At 43.2% G+C, this 21,013-nt stretch overlaps 1 protein-coding gene across 2 annotated transcripts in view; it reads right to left on the bottom strand.

Annotated features, from left to right (window-relative positions):
• Positions 1 to 21,013, bottom strand: part of SLC24A1 (solute carrier family 24 member 1) — a 144,216-nt gene that overhangs the window by 90,489 nt on the left and 32,714 nt on the right. For both annotated transcript variants that reach the window (XM_040342275.1, XM_040342274.1), the window contains exon 3: positions 17,479 to 17,541. In XM_040342275.1, the coding sequence (XP_040198209.1) occupies positions 17,479 to 17,541 (63 nt within the window). The remainder of the gene's footprint in view (positions 1 to 17,478; positions 17,542 to 21,013) is intronic.

Here is a 21,013-nt window from a genome sequence, read left to right on the forward strand (position 1 = left end):
ATTCTGCTTGTTTTTAATTATTTTGATATGAAATTTAAAAAACAATTAGAATAGCTTTACTGGTGAACATCTTGTGTAGCGTTTCATTTTTTTTCATGCAGTGGTTTTTAAATGCAACATTTTATTGTTAATTTTTATTTCATTTTCTCTCAAAATTTTGAGATAGCCATCTTCAAATAGCCAATTTTCACAGTGTCCTTGTTTTTGTTGTTGCTTGACTTTGGCATTCTTAGGCCTGGTACACACGATAGGATTGATCCGCGGATACGGTCCGCCGGACCGTATCCGCGGATAAATCCTCTGAGGATTTCGATCCGATGGAGTGTACTCACCATCGGATCGAAATCCGCGCCGAATTTACACCGCGGTGACGTGTCGCGCCGTCGCCGCGATGATGACGCGGCGACGTGCGCGACACTGTCATATAAGCAATTCCACGCATGCGTCGAAACATAACGAAGCATGCGAGGGACGGGTTCGGACGGATCGATCCGGTGAGTCTGTACAGACCACCGGATCGATCCGCTGGAGCCAATTCCAGCGGATAGATTTGTAAGCATGCTAAGAAATTTTTATCTGCTGGAAATCGGAAATATCCGCGGATAAATATCCGCTGGAACGTACACACCAGGGGATCTATCCGCTGAAACCGATCCGCTGAGATTTTTCAGCGGATGGATCCTCTCGTGTGTACGGGGCCTAAGTGTTTTTAGTAATTGTGATAAGAAATTAGAGAAACTATTGGAAAAATGCTATTGGTGAACATCCTATGTAGCGTTTGACACTTTTTTAGCTTTTTTTTTTATTTTCATTGTTATTTTGTATTATATATATATATATATATATATATATATATGTATTTCCTTTTATTTAGGCTTTCCACAAGTAAAACATTACACATTTTCATCTTAACCACTTCCCTACCGGGCCTATTCTGGCACTCCTCTCCTTCATGTTAAAATCATAATTTTTTTTCTAGAAAATTACTCAGAACCCCCAAACATTATATATATATTTTTAGCAGACACCCTAGGAATAAAGTGGCGGTCATTGCAACTTTTTATCTCGCACAGTATTTGCGCAATCATTTTTCAAACGCCTTTTTTGGGAAAGAAAAACGGTTTTATAAATTAAAAAATAACAAAACAGTAAAGTTAGCTCAATTTTTTTGTATAATGTGAAAGATGATGTTACGCCGAGTAAATAGATACCTAACTTGTCACGCTTTAAAATTGCGCACACTCCATAGAAATCTCCATAGACAATGCTTTAATTTTTTTTACAGGTTACCAGTTTAGAGTTACAGAGGAGGTCTAGGGCTAGAATTGTTGCTCTAACACACACGGTGGTACCTCACATGTGTGGTTTGAACAGCGTTTACATATGTGGGCAGGACTTACGTGCACGTTCGCTTCTGAGCGCGAGCTACTGGGGAAAGGAGCGTTTGAAATAATTTTTTTTTACATTTTTTTTTTGATCACTTTTATTCCTATTACAAGGAATGTAAATATCCCTTGTAATAGGAATGATGTATGACAGGTTCTCTTTATGGAGAGATGTGACCCCTCAAAAGTCCCGCGCTCGGTCCCAAGATCCTCTTCGCCACTCAGCCTGGCCGCTGATTGGCTAGAGCGGATGGATTAAGAGCAGCGCAGCCATTGGCTGGCGCTGCTGTCAATCACATCCAGTGACGCGGCACGCCGAGGGGCGGGGAGGAGTGATACAGTGAGCGGCTATGGCCGCTCGCTGTATCACGGGAGTGTGCCCGCAATAACTCAACATAACTCAATAACCGCTGTCTCGCATGACTGTGGTCAGTACTTGCGAGGAGAACCAGAGACAGCCGCCGAGGGACCCCAGAAGACGTGGATCGGGGCCACTCTGTGCAAAACGAACTGCACAGTGGAGGTAAGTATGACATGTTTGTTATTTTAAAGGAATAAAATCCATACCCCCGGCCCCTAATCTCCATGCAAGGCGCCGGACGCATGGATTTCTATGTTGTTGTTTTTTTAAGCACGTAATTAGAGCCGGAGGCTGTCTTTGGTTGTTCGGTGGTCCCGTGGGTAAGTATAGTGGCCTCTTTTTTGTTCACGATTTTTTGAGAGAATAGGAAGAAATGGGTATAATTATTCATGATACTTTCCTAAGTTTTACTTGATTAAATGGGTACAGGGTGTTATACCCTTTGGCCTATTTTTGTCCATTTGGAACGCCCTGTAGCATGCTGTTACCCATATTTACGGTTATGCTGTATCATATAAAAAGTTCTTATCTCTATGTATATACTCAGGGCCGATCCTGGGGGCAGAGACGCCTGGGTGCAGAAATATTTCTGGCGCCCCCACGTGGGCGTGGTGATCTTACTAGCTCCTCCCCTTTACAAATGTTTCTATGGCTCCGACTTAAACACAGAGATGCTCCCCTAAGAAGTCTTCATTACCCTGGGATCCTCCCATGATCTTTTAACAATAAAGAAATTGAGTACACTAATGGGGCCTGGAGGGGGGTCTCTCTAATGCACACAGAGAGCTTCTGCTAGAAAGAGCCCCCAGATATACTGCAGACATGATACAGGAGATGGTCAGAGACTGCAGACATGATACAGGAGATGGTCGGAGACTGCAGACATGATACAGGAGATGGTCAGAGACTGCTCCACGCGCACCGGACAGAATAATTAGTGGAGCCTAGTGTTCTGGTACTAGGCTCTGCTGCAGTACCCAGCCCGGATTCCGGGAACAGCGGGAGGTATGCACTCTTGTCAGTTGCCAGCGGAGAGAGCAAGCAGGATGGGGAACCACAGCACCCGCTACATGCCTCTGGACACACAAAAGGAGGAGGGAGGGAAGCACTCTGGAGCTTCGGCGCCCCCACCGCTACAGCGCCTGAAGAAGTGCCCCCCCCCCCGCAAAACATGTTGGGAATATGACTAGAAAGATGTGAATGGAATCTCCCCTTCCTCGGTTGATCTACATTACTTCTTCTTAGTCTTTATCACAGGAATCCGATTGCTATTAATTTTCACTGTGTTGTGTTATATCTGCCCCTCTGGGTATCCTTTTTAAAGTGATCTATTTAACTGCTTGCCGACCAGCCGCCGCAAGTAATACGGTGACAGGTCGGCTCCCCTGCGCGAGAGCCCGTAGCTATACGTCGCTCCCTGAAGCGGCCACTAGGGGCGTGTGCGCCCCCCGCTCACCCCTGACTCCGTACGCATGCCCGGCGGGCGCGATCACCGCAGGGCACACGCGATCGCTCGTTACAGAGCGAGGACCGGGAACTGTGTGTGTAAACACACAGCTCCCGGTCCTGTCAGGGAGAGAAATGCTGATCTTCTGTTCATACAATGTATGAACAGAAGAGGAGTCATTGCTCCATGTCAGTCCACCCCCCCTACAGTTAGAAAACACCCAGGGAACATACTTAACCCCTTCCCCACCCCCTAGTCTTAACCCCTTCACTGCCAGTGGCATTTTTATAGTAATCCAATGCATTTTTATAGCACTGATCGCTATAAAAATGCCAATGGTCCCAAAAATGTGTCAAAAGTGTCCGATGTGTCCACCATAATGTCGCAGTACCGAAAAAAATCGCTGATCGCCGCCATTACTAGTAAAAAAAAAATATTAATAAAAATGGCATAAAAATATCCCCTATTTCGTAAACGCTATAACTTTTGCGCAAACCAATCAATAAACGCTTATTGCGATTTTTTTTACCAAAAATATGTAGAAGAATACGTATCGGCCTAAACTGAGGGAATTTTTTTTATATATATATAATTTTGGGGGATATTTATTATAGCAAAAAGTAAAAATACTACCAAAAGAAAGCTCTATTTGTGGGGAAAAGAACGCCAATTTTGTTTGGGACCCACTTCGCACGACCGCGCAATTGTCAGTTAAAGCGACGCAGTGCCGAATCGCAAAAAGTGCTCTGGTCTTTGACCAGCAATATGGTCCGGGGGTTAATAAAATGTTGTATTTTTAATACCTTCTACTATTGTAAGTTCATACCGTACCACTAAAGTCCAGTACTGCCCCCCCTCATTTTTTGTCTATTCACCTATTTGATTTAATAAGATGTAGGTACCTTGGGGGTAATCCACAAAAGGGATACGCCGTCGTATCCCTGTTTCTATCTATGGAACTGATCCACAGAATCAGTTTACCATAGATAGGCAGAAGATCCGACAGGTGTAATTGAATTACATTTTATTTATATTTTTATTTTTATTTAACTATTTTTAACTATATTTTATTTTCAGTTATTGTATATATATATGTTTCTTGATCGAAATGTATTAGTCACCATTATATCACTTTTCATTATTACTGGAGGGTTTTTGAGATTGCTGTATAGTACACCCTAGTGGTCATCAAACCGCCATAGTTTTTGATATAGTAGTGAGTTCTATATATATCATCATATATCACCTATTTGTAAATTCATAATTTTGTGTTTTCAACAAGTGTTTTCTGCTTTAGAGGTAGCGCGATTTATATTCTTCTCACATCTTTTTCTTGTATCTATTGTTTACATGGTAATCGCAGCTCTCGGAGTGAATAGACTGTGACTACGTTGCAGGTTCTTTTCTCTCTTCTTTCTTTGATATTTTAGCGCAGTTTCTTTCCATTTTTCCATATATATTTTAACACTGCATTTTCTCATCTTTTTGTCCATATTATGAAGGGGAGAGGAAAATATTTGTTTTTATTATTTTCCATTGTTATTTATTTATTTATTTGTGAATTGATTTTTTTTATTCAACATTCATGTGTGAAATATTACTGCTGTTTGTAGTGAGGGTTTTTCACTTTAATACATTAAATCTTATAAATAAAAGAATGCCAAAAAAAAAAGTGTCTACTCTTTTATTTTTATTTTTGTTTTTACAGTCTATTACCTCATTATTGACTGTGTAATCTCATGTCATGTAATACATATTATAACACTGGATTTCCTCATCCCTTTGTCCATATTATTTCAGGGTAGAGGAAAGTATATCTTTTTAATTATTTTCTATTATTATTATTCATTTTATTATTTTATTATTAAAATACTAATTTATTAAATATTACTGCTGTTTGTAGTGAGTGCTTTTCATGTGTTTTAACTACTTAATTTTGTTTCTTTTTGTTTTTACAATATGTTACCTCATCATTCATTGTGTAATCTCATGTCATGTAATTATATATTTAAACACATTTTCTCATCTTTTTGTCCATATTATGACGGGAGAGGAAAATGTATATATTTTCTATTATTTTCTATTATTTTTTTATTGATTTGTGAATGAATTTTTTTATTTTATTATTCAAATATTCATTTATTATATATTACTGTTGTTTGTAGTGAGTGCTTTTCATATGTTTTCTTTGCATTGTGATACATTAAATCTCTTAAATCAAAGAATGCAAAAAAAAAAGTGTTAATGCTTAGTTTTTTTCTCCTTGTTTATACAGGGCTGGATTCAGATACAATGGTGTATCTATCCGCCCGGCGTACCGTATCGATACGTTACGCCGCCGTAATTTAGGGCGCAAGTTCCGTATTTATAAACAACTTGCACCCTTAGTTACGGCGGCGTAACATATCTGTGTCGGCGTAAGCCCGCTTAATTCAAATGTGGATGATGTGGGCGTGTTTTATGTATATTAACTGTGACCCCGCGCATTTGAAGTTTTTTACGAACGGCGCATGCGGCGTTCATGAAAAAATCCCAGTGCGCATGCTCGAAATTCCGCCGCAAATCGTCATTGCTTTCGACGTGAACGTAAATTACGTCCAGCCCTATTCGCGAACGACTTACGCGAACGACCTAAAATTTTCAATACTCGACCCGGGAACGACGTCCATACTTAACATAGGATACGCCTCATATAGCAGGGGTAACTATACGCCGAAAAAAGCCTAACGTAAACGACGTAAAAAAATGCGCCGGCCGGACGTACGTTTCTAAATCGGCGTATATACCTAATTAGCATATTCCTCACGTAAATATACGGAAGCGCCACCTAGCGGCCAGTATAAATATGTCAATAGTGTCCGATCTGTCCACCGCAGTGTCGCAGTCCTGCTAAAAATCGCAGATCGCCGCCATTACTAGTAAAAAAAATTATAATAATAATTCCAAGTTTGATCAGTTTTAACTGAGGCTATACTCAGAATTGTGTTATGTGTTTACAATAAGTGTATATTGATTGGTTTGTGCAAAAGTTATAGCTTCTACAAAATAGGGGATCGATTCATGTCATTTTTTATTTTTTTACTAGTAATGGCGGTGATCTGTGATTTTTTTTGTGACCGTGACATTGCGACAGACACATTTGACACATTTTTGGGACCATTCACATTGATACAGAGATTAGTGCTAAAAAAATGCACTGATTACTGTGTAAATGTGACTGGCAGGGAAGGGGTTAACACTAGGGAGCGATCAAGGGGTTAAATGTGTGTCCTAGGGAGTGATTCTAACTGTAGGGGGCGGGGACTCACAAGGGGAGGAGACTCATCGGTGTTCCTTTGTACTGGGAACACACCAACGGTCCCTTCTCACCTGACAGGACGTGGATCTGTGTGTTTACACCCCATCATTACACACACAGATCCACTGTCTTGCTGTGTTCACGGGCAATCGCAGGAGCCCAGCTAACATCGCGGCCGCCGGGCACGCGCACTGGGTCCCCAGCGAGGGGGCGGGCGCATGCGCCCCCTAGGCAGCAGGGAAGCCCAGAATGTCATATGACATTTGGGGATTGGCATCTTTCAATAACAAAATTGGAAAAACTGTTTAAATAATTTTACTAGTGAACATCTTATGTAGCTTTTTCTATCCAGTGTTTGTTTATTTTACATTTTATGGTTATTTTGTATTCAGGGGCGGACTGACAACTCATGGGGCCCCCGAGCAATAGAAGAGTATGGGGCCCCTCTGGCTTACAGATGGCCACCACGCCAGGAGGCAGTGCAGAGGCGGGCAGCTAAAATCTTGGGATATTCACATTAAAAGCATGTCATTTTCGGACATATCAGGGACAGATCTAAAAAAAACACAGATTTTTACATACTGTCCCTGGTTTTACTGAGCCTGGCAACCCTGATGGGGCCCCCTAGTGGCATGGGGCCCTCGGGCAGTGCCCGAGTGACTCAATGATCAGTCCGCCCCTGTTTGTATTTCATTTTTTCTCAAAACTTTGGGATTGGCCTCTTTCAATAACACATTTTTTATACTTTCCCTGTTTTAGATGTTGCTTAAGTGTGATTGATGTTCCATTCCCTCTAATATTCTGCTTGTTTTTAATTATTTTGATATGAAATTTAAAAAACAATTAGAATAGCTTTACTGGTGAACATCTTGTGTAGCGTTTCATTTTTTTTCATGCAGTGGTTTTTAAATGCAACATTTTATTGTTAATTTTTATTTCATTTTCTCTCAAAATTTTGAGATAGCCATCTTCAAATAGCCAATTTTCACAGTGTCCTTGTTTTTGTTGTTGCTTGACTTTGGCATTCTTAGGCCTGGTACACACGATAGGATTGATCCGCGGATACGGTCCGCCGGACCGTATCCGCGGATAAATCCTCTGAGGATTTCGATCCGATGGAGTGTACTCACCATCGGATCGAAATCCGCGCCGAATTTACACCGCGGTGACGTGTCGCGCCGTCGCCGCGATGATGACGCGGCGACGTGCGCGACACTGTCATATAAGCAATTCCACGCATGCGTCGAAACATAACGAAGCATGCGAGGGACGGGTTCGGACGGATCGATCCGGTGAGTCTGTACAGACCACCGGATCGATCCGCTGGAGCCAATTCCAGCGGATAGATTTGTAAGCATGCTAAGAAATTTTTATCTGCTGGAAATCGGAAATATCCGCGGATAAATATCCGCTGGAACGTACACACCAGGGGATCTATCCGCTGAAACCGATCCGCTGAGATTTTTCAGCGGATGGATCCTCTCGTGTGTACGGGGCCTAAGTGTTTTTAGTAATTGTGATAAGAAATTAGAGAAACTATTGGAAAAATGCTATTGGTGAACATCCTATGTAGCGTTTGACACTTTTTTAGCTTTTTTTTTTATTTTCATTGTTATTTTGTATTATATATATATATATATATATATATATATATATATATGTATTTCCTTTTATTTAGGCTTTCCACAAGTAAAACATTACACATTTTCATCTTAACCACTTCCCTACCGGGCCTATTCTGGCACTCCTCTCCTTCATGTTAAAATCATAATTTTTTTTCTAGAAAATTACTCAGAACCCCCAAACATTATATATATATTTTTAGCAGACACCCTAGGAATAAAGTGGCGGTCATTGCAACTTTTTATCTCGCACAGTATTTGCGCAATCATTTTTCAAACGCCTTTTTTGGGAAAGAAAAACGGTTTTATAAATTAAAAAATAACAAAACAGTAAAGTTAGCTCAATTTTTTTGTATAATGTGAAAGATGATGTTACGCCGAGTAAATAGATACCTAACTTGTCACGCTTTAAAATTGCGCACACTCCATAGAAATCTCCATAGACAATGCTTTAATTTTTTTTACAGGTTACCAGTTTAGAGTTACAGAGGAGGTCTAGGGCTAGAATTGTTGCTCTAACACACACGGTGGTACCTCACATGTGTGGTTTGAACAGCGTTTACATATGTGGGCAGGACTTACGTGCACGTTCGCTTCTGAGCGCGAGCTACTGGGGAAAGGAGCGTTTGAAATAATTTTTTTTTACATTTTTTTTTTGATCACTTTTATTCCTATTACAAGGAATGTAAATATCCCTTGTAATAGGAATGATGTATGACAGGTTCTCTTTATGGAGAGATGTGACCCCTCAAAAGTCCCGCGCTCGGTCCCAAGATCCTCTTCGCCACTCAGCCTGGCCGCTGATTGGCTAGAGCGGATGGATTAAGAGCAGCGCAGCCATTGGCTGGCGCTGCTGTCAATCACATCCAGTGACGCGGCACGCCGAGGGGCGGGGAGGAGTGATACAGTGAGCGGCTATGGCCGCTCGCTGTATCACGGGAGTGTGCCCGCAATAACTCAACATAACTCAATAACCGCTGTCTCGCATGACTGTGGTCAGTACTTGCGAGGAGAACCAGAGACAGCCGCCGAGGGACCCCAGAAGACGTGGATCGGGGCCACTCTGTGCAAAACGAACTGCACAGTGGAGGTAAGTATGACATGTTTGTTATTTTAAAGGAATAAAATCCATACCCCCGGCCCCTAATCTCCATGCAAGGCGCCGGACGCATGGATTTCTATGTTGTTGTTTTTTTAAGCACGTAATTAGAGCCGGAGGCTGTCTTTGGTTGTTCGGTGGTCCCGTGGGTAAGTATAGTGGCCTCTTTTTTGTTCACGATTTTTTGAGAGAATAGGAAGAAATGGGTATAATTATTCATGATACTTTCCTAAGTTTTACTTGATTAAATGGGTACAGGGTGTTATACCCTTTGGCCTATTTTTGTCCATTTGGAACGCCCTGTAGCATGCTGTTACCCATATTTACGGTTATGCTGTATCATATAAAAAGTTCTTATCTCTATGTATATACTCAGGGCCGATCCTGGGGGCAGAGACGCCTGGGTGCAGAAATATTTCTGGCGCCCCCACGTGGGCGTGGTGATCTTACTAGCTCCTCCCCTTTACAAATGTTTCTATGGCTCCGACTTAAACACAGAGATGCTCCCCTAAGAAGTCTTCATTACCCTGGGATCCTCCCATGATCTTTTAACAATAAAGAAATTGAGTACACTAATGGGGCCTGGAGGGGGGTCTCTCTAATGCACACAGAGAGCTTCTGCTAGAAAGAGCCCCCAGATATACTGCAGACATGATACAGGAGATGGTCAGAGACTGCAGACATGATACAGGAGATGGTCGGAGACTGCAGACATGATACAGGAGATGGTCAGAGACTGCTCCACGCGCACCGGACAGAATAATTAGTGGAGCCTAGTGTTCTGGTACTAGGCTCTGCTGCAGTACCCAGCCCGGATTCCGGGAACAGCGGGAGGTATGCACTCTTGTCAGTTGCCAGCGGAGAGAGCAAGCAGGATGGGGAACCACAGCACCCGCTACATGCCTCTGGACACACAAAAGGAGGAGGGAGGGAAGCACTCTGGAGCTTCGGCGCCCCCACCGCTACAGCGCCTGAAGAAGTGCCCCCCCCCGCAAAACATGTTGGGAATATGACTAGAAAGATGTGAATGGAATCTCCCCTTCCTCGGTTGATCTACATTACTTCTTCTTAGTCTTTATCACAGGAATCCGATTGCTATTAATTTTCACTGTGTTGTGTTATATCTGCCCCTCTGGGTATCCTTTTTAAAGTGATCTATTTAACTGCTTGCCGACCAGCCGCCGCAAGTAATACGGTGACAGGTCGGCTCCCCTGCGCGAGAGCCCGTAGCTATACGTCGCTCCCTGAAGCGGCCACTAGGGGCGTGTGCGCCCCCCCGCTCGCCCCTGACTCCGTACGCATGCCCGGCGGGCGCGATCACCGCAGGGCACACGCGATCGCTCGTTACAGAGCGAGGACCGGGAACTGTGTGTGTAAACACACAGCTCCCGGTCCTGTCAGGGAGAGAAATGCTGATCTTCTGTTCATACAATGTATGAACAGAAGAGGAGTCATTGCTCCATGTCAGTCCACCCCCCCTACAGTTAGAAAACACCCAGGGAACATACTTAACCCCTTCCCCACCCCCTAGTCTTAACCCCTTCACTGCCAGTGGCATTTTTATAGTAATCCAATGCATTTTTATAGCACTGATCGCTATAAAAATGCCAATGGTCCCAAAAATGTGTCAAAAGTGTCCGATGTGTCCACCATAATGTCGCAGTACCGAAAAAAATCGCTGATCGCCGCCATTACTAGTAAAAAAAAAATATTAATAAAAATGGCATAAAAATATCCCCTATTTTGTAAACGCTATAACTTTTGCGCAAACCAATCAATAAACGCTTATTGCGATTTTTTTTACCAAAAATATGTAGAAGAATACGTATCGGCCTAAACTGAGGGAATTTTTTTTATATATATATAATTTTGGGGGATATTTATTATAGCAAAAAGTAAAAATACTACCAAAAGAAAGCTCTATTTGTGGGGAAAAGAACGCCAATTTTGTTTGGGACCCACTTCGCACGACCGCGCAATTGTCAGTTAAAGCGACGCAGTGCCGAATCGCAAAAAGTGCTCTGGTCTTTGACCAGCAATATGGTCCGGGGGTTAATAAAATGTTGTATTTTTAATACCTTCTACTATTGTAAGTTCATACCGTACCACTAAAGTCCAGTACTGCCCCCCCTCATTTTTTGTCTATTCACCTATTTGATTTAATAAGATGTAGGTACCTTGGGGGTAATCCACAAAAGGGATACGCCGTCGTATCCCTGTTTCTATCTATGGAACTGATCCACAGAATCAGTTTACCATAGATAGGCAGAAGATCCGACAGGTGTAATTGAATTACACTGTCAGATCTTAAGGATGCAATTCTAGGCCGGCCGCTAGGTGGCGAGGCCATTGCGGCCGGCCTAGAATATGCAAATGAACACTTACGGCGATCCACGAACGTTCCGACGGGCCCATCGCGCTAAATCTACGTTGTTTACGTCGAGTTACGCCGCGTAAAAATAGGGCTGAGTCCTATTTGACTAAGCCCTATTACGTATGGCCGTCGTTCCCGCGTCGAAATTTTAAACTCTACGTCGTTTGCGTAAGACGTTCGTGAATGGCGCTGGACGCCATTTACGTTAACGTCTAAGCAAATGACGTCGGAGCGACGTCAGCGCAATGCACGTCGGGTAAGTTACCCGACGGAGCATGCGCAGTACGTCTGGCGCGGGAGCGCGCCTAATTTAAATGGGACTAGCCCCATTAGATTCGGCACGCCTTGCGCCGGACGGATTTGAGTTACACCGCCGCAAATTTCCAGGTAAGTGTGTTGTGGATCGATACCTAACTTAGGAAATTTGCGGCAGTGTAACTTAAATCACTTAAGTTACGTTGCGCTGCGGGGCTGTGGATTTGGCCCCTTATCTTTTTGTTAATTTAATAGCTCATTATTTTTTATTCAATTAATATTAGTATTTACTTTATTGGCACTGCATTTAAATTTAACTGGTAGGATTTTTTTAATCGTGCGATTTTTGTTTATTTTTGGACTTTAACCACTTTAGCCCCGGACAATTATGCAGCTAAAGGACCTTGCCCCTTTTTGTGATTCGGCACTGCGTCGCTTTAACTGACAATTGCGCGGTAGTGCGACGTGGCTCCCAAACAAAATTTACGTCCTTTTTTTTCCCACAAATAGAACTCTCTTTTGGTGGTATTTGATCACCTCTGCGGTTTTTATTTTTTGCACTATAAACAAAAATAGAGCAACAATTTAAAAAAAAATCAATATTTTTTACTTTTTGCTATAAAAAATATCCCCCAAAATTATATAAAAAAAAAAATCCCTCAGTTTAGGCCGATATGTATTCTTCTACATATTTTTGGTAAAAAAAAAAATCGCAATAAGCGTTTATTGATTGGTTTGCGCAAAATTGATAGCTTCTACCAAATAGGGGATAGTTTCATTGCATTTTTATTAATATTTTTTTTTCTAGTACTATTTTTATTGTGACTACGACATTATGGCGGACACATCGGACACTTTTGACACTATTTTGGGACCATTGTAATTTTTACAGCGAAAAGTGCTATAAAAATGCACTGGTTACTGTAAAAAATGACACCGGCAGTGAATGGGTTAACCAGGAGGGGGCGCTGTAGGGGTTAAGTGTGCCCTAAGGGAGTGTTCTTACTGTGGGGGGGGCGGGGCTGTGCGTGTGACGTCAATGATCGTCTTTACCTATGACAGGGAACAGACGATCAATGGCAGCCACACTAGGAAACACTGGTTTGTTTACACTTACTTCTTCCCGTTCCTCCTCTCTGTACCCCTTTTGAGGGACACCGGCGGCGATCGTGCCCGCTGTTCCCGCGGGGATGGTCACAGAGAAGAGAACTGGGTCGCGAGCGCGCCGGCGGCAGGGCGCGCTTGCGACTCATGCCTGGGATCTTAAAGGGGACGTACATGTATACGTCCCCTATCAACGTATATCGTCGTGCGGCGGTCCTCAATCGGTTAAAGGGTAATGGGTGTGTAGAGGTAAATAACTGTAATTTTTGTGCCATCTTTAAAAAATTATAAAACTCTTTAACCATTTGTGGACCAGCCACCGGAGTTATGCGGCAGGTTGGCAGCGCTGCACGAACCGTCGTAGCTTTATGTAGGTCTCATTAAGCGGGGATAGCAGGCACACATCGCTGCATTGCAGGGGCTCGTGACCGGCGGTCACAATGATCGCCGGCCACGAGCGATCGCGGGCATGAGAGGCAGAATGGGGACATGTGTGTGTAAACACACACATCCCTGTTCTGTGAGCTGAGGAAAGACAGATTGTGAGTTCCTAATAGCTAGGAACAGCGATATGTAAATTCCTCTAGGTCAGTCCCCTCCCCCTACAGTTAGAACACACACTAGGGAACACAATCAACCCCTATTGTTAACCCCTTCCCTGCCAGTGACATTTTCACAGTAATCAGTGCATTTTTATAGCTGTATAAATGTGAATGGTCCCAAAAATGTGGCAAAAGTGTCCGATATGTCCGCTATAATGTCGCAGTCCTGATAAAAATTGCCGCCATTACTAATAAAAAAAAATAATAATAATAAAAATGCTATAAATCTATCCTCTATTTTGTAGACGTTATAACTTTTGCGCAAACCAATCAATATACGCTTATTGCAATGTTAATTACCAAAAATACATATCGGCCTAAACTGAGAATTTTTTAAAAAAAATAATTCAATTGGGGATATTTATTATAGCAAAAAGTAAAAAATATTGAGTTTTTTTTTTTTCAAATTGTCGCTCTGTTTTTGTTTATACGGTAAAACCTTGGTTTGCGAGCATAAACAGAAACATGCTTGTAATCCAAAGCACTTGTATATCAAAGCAGTTTTTTTACAGTGTATAAAATAGAAGAGAGGCGCCTCTAAGGCCTCGTACACACGACCGAGTTTCTCTGCAAAAACCAGCAAGAAACTTGCTGGGAGATATTTTTTTGCCGAGGAAACCGGTCGTGTGTACATTTTCGTCGAGGAAACTGTCGAGAACCTCGTTGAGCCAAAAAGAGAGTAAGTTCTCTTTTTTTTCCACGGGAGTCTGATTTGGCTCGTCGAGATCCTCGACGGGCTGGTTTTCGATGAGAAACTCGGACGTCTGTATGCTAAGAAACCCGCGCTTGCTCAGATTAAAGTATGAGACGGGAGTAAAAGTAGCATTTGTAATGGAGACTGAAAAATGCAAAACTTTTATCGAACACACAAACACATGAAATTAGCAAAAGCAGCCCCAAGAGTTGTGCCAGTGGAATCAAACTTCCCCTGCTGTTGTATGTGTTGTACGTCACCGCGTTTGATAATGAGGAGATTTTGGCTTGACTGTGTGTACGCAAAGCAAGCTTGTCGAGTTTCTTGACAACTTGACGAGGAAAACGATGTGTTTCGCCCGTCGAGTTTCTCGGTCGTTTCTCGGTCGTGTGTACGAGGCCTAAGGCCGTTGTTTTCCCCGACGAGATTCTTGGCAAGAAACTCTTGCCGCCGGAGTGTACAGACTTTCGTTTCAAAAGAACCACGGTTCTCTTGAAAGGAAAGAACGCGGTGACGTCATTGTGTACGACGAGCATGTTTGATGCCGTCGCCGCCATCTTGCTTCACCCTACCTATGCCGTGGAAGCTACCGCGCATGTCAAAGTCATTTCGAGCATGCGTGGGTTTCCACGACGACAGGTAAGTATACACACTCTCGGGTTTCTCGTCGGGAAACAGGCCGAGAAGAATCTCGTCGAAATTCTGGCCAGATTTCCAGATGAGAAAACTGAATGCCTCGTACACACGAATGGGAATCTCGACAAGAAGCAGTTTTCTTGCTGGTTTTTGCCGAGAAACCTGGTCGTGTGTACGAGGCCTAATGCCGCGTACACACGATCATTTTTTGGCATGAAAAAAAAACATTGTTTTTCAGCATGTCCAAAAAAACGAAGTTTTTCCAACTTCATCATTAAAAATTACGTTGCCCACACACCATCATTTTTAAAAAATGATGAACAAAGCGCGCTGACGTACAACACATACGACGGCACTCTGAAGGGGAAGTTCCATGCGGACGGCGCCACCCTTGGGGCTGCTTTTGCTGATTCCGTGTTAGTAAAAGACGATTTGCGCTTTTCTGTCTGTTACAGCGTGATGAATGTGCTTACTCCATTATGAACGGTAGTTTTACCAGAACGAGCGCTCCCGTCTCATTACTTGCTTCTGAGCATTCGCGGGTTTAAAACGTCGTTTTAGCCCACACACGACTATTTTTTACAACCCGAAAAACGACATTGTTTAAAACGACGTTAAAAATGCAGCATTTTTTTTTTTTTTGGTTGTTTTTCAGAAGTTGAAAAACGACGTGTAGCCCACATACCATCATTTTAAATGACGTTTTTAAAAACTGCGTTTTTTTTCATGCCGAAAAATGATTGTGTGTACGCAGCATTAGTGTAGAAATAAGTTGCTAAATGTTGTATCTTCATTAAATGTAACCATATTGCTACACTTAGGGGCTCCTCCCTTCTTTTTTATACTGTCTTGCAAAACGTTTTCAAACCAAGATTTTACTGTAGTGCAAAAAAAAAAAATCGCAGAGATGATCAAATACCACCAAAAGAAAGCTCTATTTGTGGGGAAAAGGACGTCAATTTTGTTTGGGTACAACGTTGCACGACCGCGCAATTGTCATTTGGGCAGCCAGTTCTTCTGGGGCTGAAGTGGTTAAAATGTAAAAAATATAAAACAAATATTAAATATATATATATTTTTTAAAACAATAAAAGACAGCTGTAATAGGGAAATAAGTTGCACAGGACATTTGCATAGTATGTCATTAATTGTAGGGCTGTGAGTGTTTTTACTACTTGCTGTCACAGCAAAACCTCAGAGACTGAATCAGCATTGGTGGTGTCTAATATTATTGCTTTAATGGTGTTGCTGTAAACAGAATCTTCGCTCCTCAGGGTGTTCCCACTTATATTATACAGTGGAACCTTGGATTACGAGCATAATCCGCTCCAGGAGAATTCTCGTAATCCAAAGCACTCGCATATCAAAGCGAGTTTCCCCATAGCAGTCAATGAAAACTAAAATAATTTGTTCCGCATTGACTTCAATGGCATGCAATACCACATGTGGCCAGAGGTGGGGGGCGCGGGAGAGCCTTGGAAACCCTCGGAAACACCCGGGAACTGAGGCCCAGATTCACGTAGGAGAGCGCATCTTTGTGCGGGCGTAACGTATCCTATTTACATTACGCCTCCGCAACTTTCACAGGCAAGTGCAGTATTCACAAACCAAAGTTGCGGCGGCGTAGCGTAAATAGGCCGGCGTAAGCCCGCCTAATTAAAATGTGGAAGATGTGGGCGTGTGTTATGTAAATTTAATGTGACCCCGCGTAAATGATGCTTTTTACGAACGGCGCATGCGCCGTCCGTGAAAGTATCCCAGTGCGCATTGCTCCAAATTAACCCGCAAGAAGCCAATGCTTTCGACGTGAACGTAAATGACGCCCAGCCCTATTCGCGAACGACTTACGCAAACAACGTAAAACGTGAAAAATTGGACGCTGTTCCGACGTCCATACCTAACATTGGTACGCCTCATAGAGCAGGGGTAACTTTACGCCGGAAAAAGCCTTACGTAAACGGCGTATCTGTACTGCGACGGCCGGACGTACATTCGTGAATAGACGTATCTAGCTGATTTACATATTTCTAGGCGTAAATCAGCGTACACGCCCCTAGCAGTCACCGTAAATATGCAGTTAAGATACGACGGCGTAGGAGACTTACGCTGGTCGTATCTTATACAAATTCTGGTTCTTTGAATCAGGTGCCAAGATACGACGCCTCAGATTTAGAGATACGATGGCATATTTGGAGATACGCCGTCGTATCTCCTACGTGAATCTGGGCCTGAGCACTTCCGAGTTTTTTTGAATGGCTCCGCTCGGCTTTGCTCAGCTCCGGCGCCCCCGCACCTCAGGTCAAATGCGGTACTGCACACCCCATTAGCTTGAATTCTGCTCGTTTTTGCGAGACAACACTCGCAAACCGAATCAGAATTAAAAAAAAAAAAGTTGCTCGTCTTTTAAAATGCTCGTTAACCACATTACTCGTAAACCGAGGTTCCACTGTATTTGCAAAGGTGACTGAAAGCAATGGGAAATGTCTTTCTGGATAGAGCTAAGGCATGATAATGTGTCAACTGCATAAGCACATCTTAGCAACACAGTTAATTGGATTTACACACTTGAGCAGCGTGTATTAAGATCCTTGGATCACCTACCTTTAATCTGTTGTTGTCTTCAGGTGGCTTTGGCTCATCCGGTGCCACTGACCCGTTGCCTTTCTGTATATAGACATGAAGAGTAACCACATAACACCATCAGTCAGAACTTCGCAAGGCAAATATGTTCAACCAACAGCCACAATAAGATCAAGAAACTGGGGCTGAATTACTCAAACTGGAGTATGAAAAATCTGGTGCAACTCTGTATAGAAACCAATCAGCTTCCAGGTTTTATTGCCAAAGCTTAAAGGGGTTGTAAACCTTTGTGTTTTTTCACCTTAAAGTGGAGGTTCACCCAAAAACCTTTTTTTTTAACATTAGATTGAGGCTCATTTTGTGAAGGGGAATCGGGTGTTTTTTTTACAATCGAAGCAGTACTTTCCGTTTTAGAGAGTGATCTTCTCCGCTGCTTCCGGGTATGGGCTGCGGGACTGGGCGTTCCTATTTGATTGACAGGCTTCCGACAGTCGCATACATCGCGTCACGATTTTCCGAAAGTAGCCGAACGTCGGTGCGCAGGCGCCGTATAGAGCTGCACCGGCGTTCGGCTTCTTTCGGCTATTCGTGACGTGATGTATGCGACCGTCGGAAGACTTCAATCAAATAGGAACGCCCAGTCCCGAAGACCATACCCGGAAGCGGCGGAGAAGATCTATCTCTAAAACGGTAAGTACTGCTTCGATTTAAAAAAAAACACCTGATTCCCCTTGACAAAACGAGCCTCAATCTAATGTTAAGAAAAAAAATTCGGGTGAACTCCCGCTTAAATGCATCCTATGCATTAGGGTGAAAAAACAGCTTACCGTGTCCGCCCCCCCCCCTTTTTACTTACTGGGCGCGATCCCACGCCAATTTCTCCGCGGCTTCTCGGCTCTTCATTGGATAGATTGATAGCAGCGCAGCAGTTGGCTCCCGCTGCTGTCAATCAAATCCAATGATGCGGTCGCTGGGGGGGCGGGGCCGAGTCATACCTTTTGCATCTATGGACGCCGAGTGTATGACACAGGAGCGCGCCCGCAAGGTAACCCCCTCGGGAGAGAGCTTCCCGGAGGGGGTTATCTGATGCAGGGAGGAGCCATGAGAGACGCCATGGGACCCCAGAAGAGGACGATCGGGGCCACTCTGTGCAAGAACTGCACAGTGGAGGTAAAGTGTGATATGTTTGTTATTTAAAAAAAAAAAAAAACAGGAACCTTTAATATCACTTTAATTGAACAGGCTGAAGTCAGAGGCTACCATGACCAGTTGCACCATATTCTGAGTGCTCCAGTTTTAGTAAATCTCCCCAACAGTGCTGTCTATGGACTCTTGTTAGGCACCAAAGGGAACTTGCTCTACCTCTGCATCATAATGTCAATGTTTAGATTTAAAGGGGCTGTAGAGGTAAAAACATTTTCCCCTAAATATCTTCCTTTACCTTAGTGCAGTCCTCCTTCACTTACCTCATCCTTCCATTTTGCTTTTAAATGTCCTTATTTCCTCCTGAGAAATCCTCACTTCCTGTTCTTCTGTCTGTAACTCCACACAGTAATGCGAGGCTTTCTCCCTGGTGTGGAGTATCGTGCTCGCCCCCTCCCCTGGACTACAGGAGAGTCAGGACGCTCTCTGCGTTGCAGATAGAGAAAGGAGTTGTGTGCTAGTGGGCGTCCTGACTCTCCTGTAGTCCTACGGAGGGGGCGAGCACGACACTCCACACCAGGGAGAAAGCTTTGCATTACTGTGTGGAGTTACAGACAGAAGAACAGGAAGTGAGGATTTCTCAGAAGAAATGAGGACATTTAAAAGCAAAATGGAAGGATGAGGTAAGTGAAGGAGGACTGCACTAAGGTAAAGGAAGCTATTTAGGAGAAAAAAATTGTACCTTTACAACCCCCTTTAAAGTGTTCGTTCACTTTTCCAGCACATTTCCAACAACCTCCCCTCTCCATGCATTCCAGGATCCCCAGCTCATTAAATTCTACTGCTCAGCTTTTTAACCTCTTCCCACCCACCCAGGCATCACTTTAAAATGCAAATTATGCATCAATGTGATGAGAACACAGTGACCTGTGAATGAGTGTCCATTTAAAACAACCAACACAAAAGAAAACACAGAAAAAAAGTCCATCAATAGGGGGTGTATGACCACATCCTCATCATTGGAAAAACTTTCTGCACGATAAAATCAGGAGTAGATGGAATACTCTTACCAGATGACGTGGATCTGCTTGTCAGCGACAACAGATCATAAACGCATGTAAGGACTCCACTCGGCTCTGCTCGGCTGGACGATGGCACAATAGTAGACTCACCACGGGGTATCCTGATGGATGGCTGTGAGCCTGGACTGGAACCTCACCGTAGGTGTACTTGCTCCAACTCCAATTCGTGAACAGGAACAGAGGGTCCGCTTGTTTAAACGCCAACTGGTGATGTGAACAGTGGTGTCCACTGATGCAAGGTGCACACAGACATGGAGTTTGAAAAAACTTTGTATCCAAGCAAGTCATGCAGGGAAAAGAAAGAAAACAATGCTCCGGATGGTGCAGGTAAAAGAGGATAGGTTTTATTGTAATAAAACCAAAAACATAAAAGTGATCACTTCAGTATAAAAGAGAGAAAAAGCAATATGGGATGCATCCCATATTGCTTTTACTCTCTTTTATACTGAAGTGATCACTTTTATGTTTTTGGTTTTATTACAATAAAACCTATCCTCTTTTACCTGCACCATCCGGAGCATTGTTTTCTTTCTTTTCCCTGCATGACTTGCTTGGATACAAAGTTTTTTCAAACTCCATGTCTGTGTGCACCTTGCATCAGTGGACACCACTGTTCACATCACCAGTTGGCGTTTAAACAAGCGGACCCTCTGTTCCTGTTCACGAATTGGAGTTGGAGCAAGTACACCTACGGTGAGGTTCCAGTCCAGGCTCACAGCCATCCATCAGGATACCCCGTGGTGAGTCTACTATTGTGCCATCGTCCAGCCGAGCAGAGCCGAGTGGAGTCCTTACATGCGTTTATGATCTGTTGTCGCTGACAAGCAGATCCACGTCATCTGGTAAGAGTATTCCATCTACTCCTGATTTTATCGTGCAGAAAGTTTTTCCAATGATGAGGATGTGGTCATACACCCCCTATTGATGGACTTTTTTTCTGTGTTTTCTTTTGTGTTGGTTGTTTTAAATGGACACTCATTCACAGGTCACTGTGTTCTCATCACATTGATGCATAATTTGCATTTTTGTAAAAGAATTTTTAGCGCTGCATATTTTTTCACTGTTTCTATTTAAATTTTTGTCATATTGCTTGTGTAGCTGCTTACTTTATATTTCTAGATTAGCGCAGTATTTTTCCCCTTTTTCACATCCCTTTAAAATGCCTGACCGATCAGTGATCATGTGACCACTGTCACAGTGGTCGCATGATCAGAAGCCCCGGATCAGAGGTCCCGAACCGATAGCTGCACTAACAGCTTGGTCTTTCTGCTGGAAGCATGCACTCGACACATAAACATTGGCCGCCCAGTGATACATATGTGCAGCATGTG

This window comes from Rana temporaria, chromosome 3 (genome assembly GCF_905171775.1).
Source record: "Rana temporaria chromosome 3, aRanTem1.1, whole genome shotgun sequence".
NCBI classification, from domain to species: domain Eukaryota; kingdom Metazoa; phylum Chordata; class Amphibia; order Anura; family Ranidae; genus Rana; species Rana temporaria.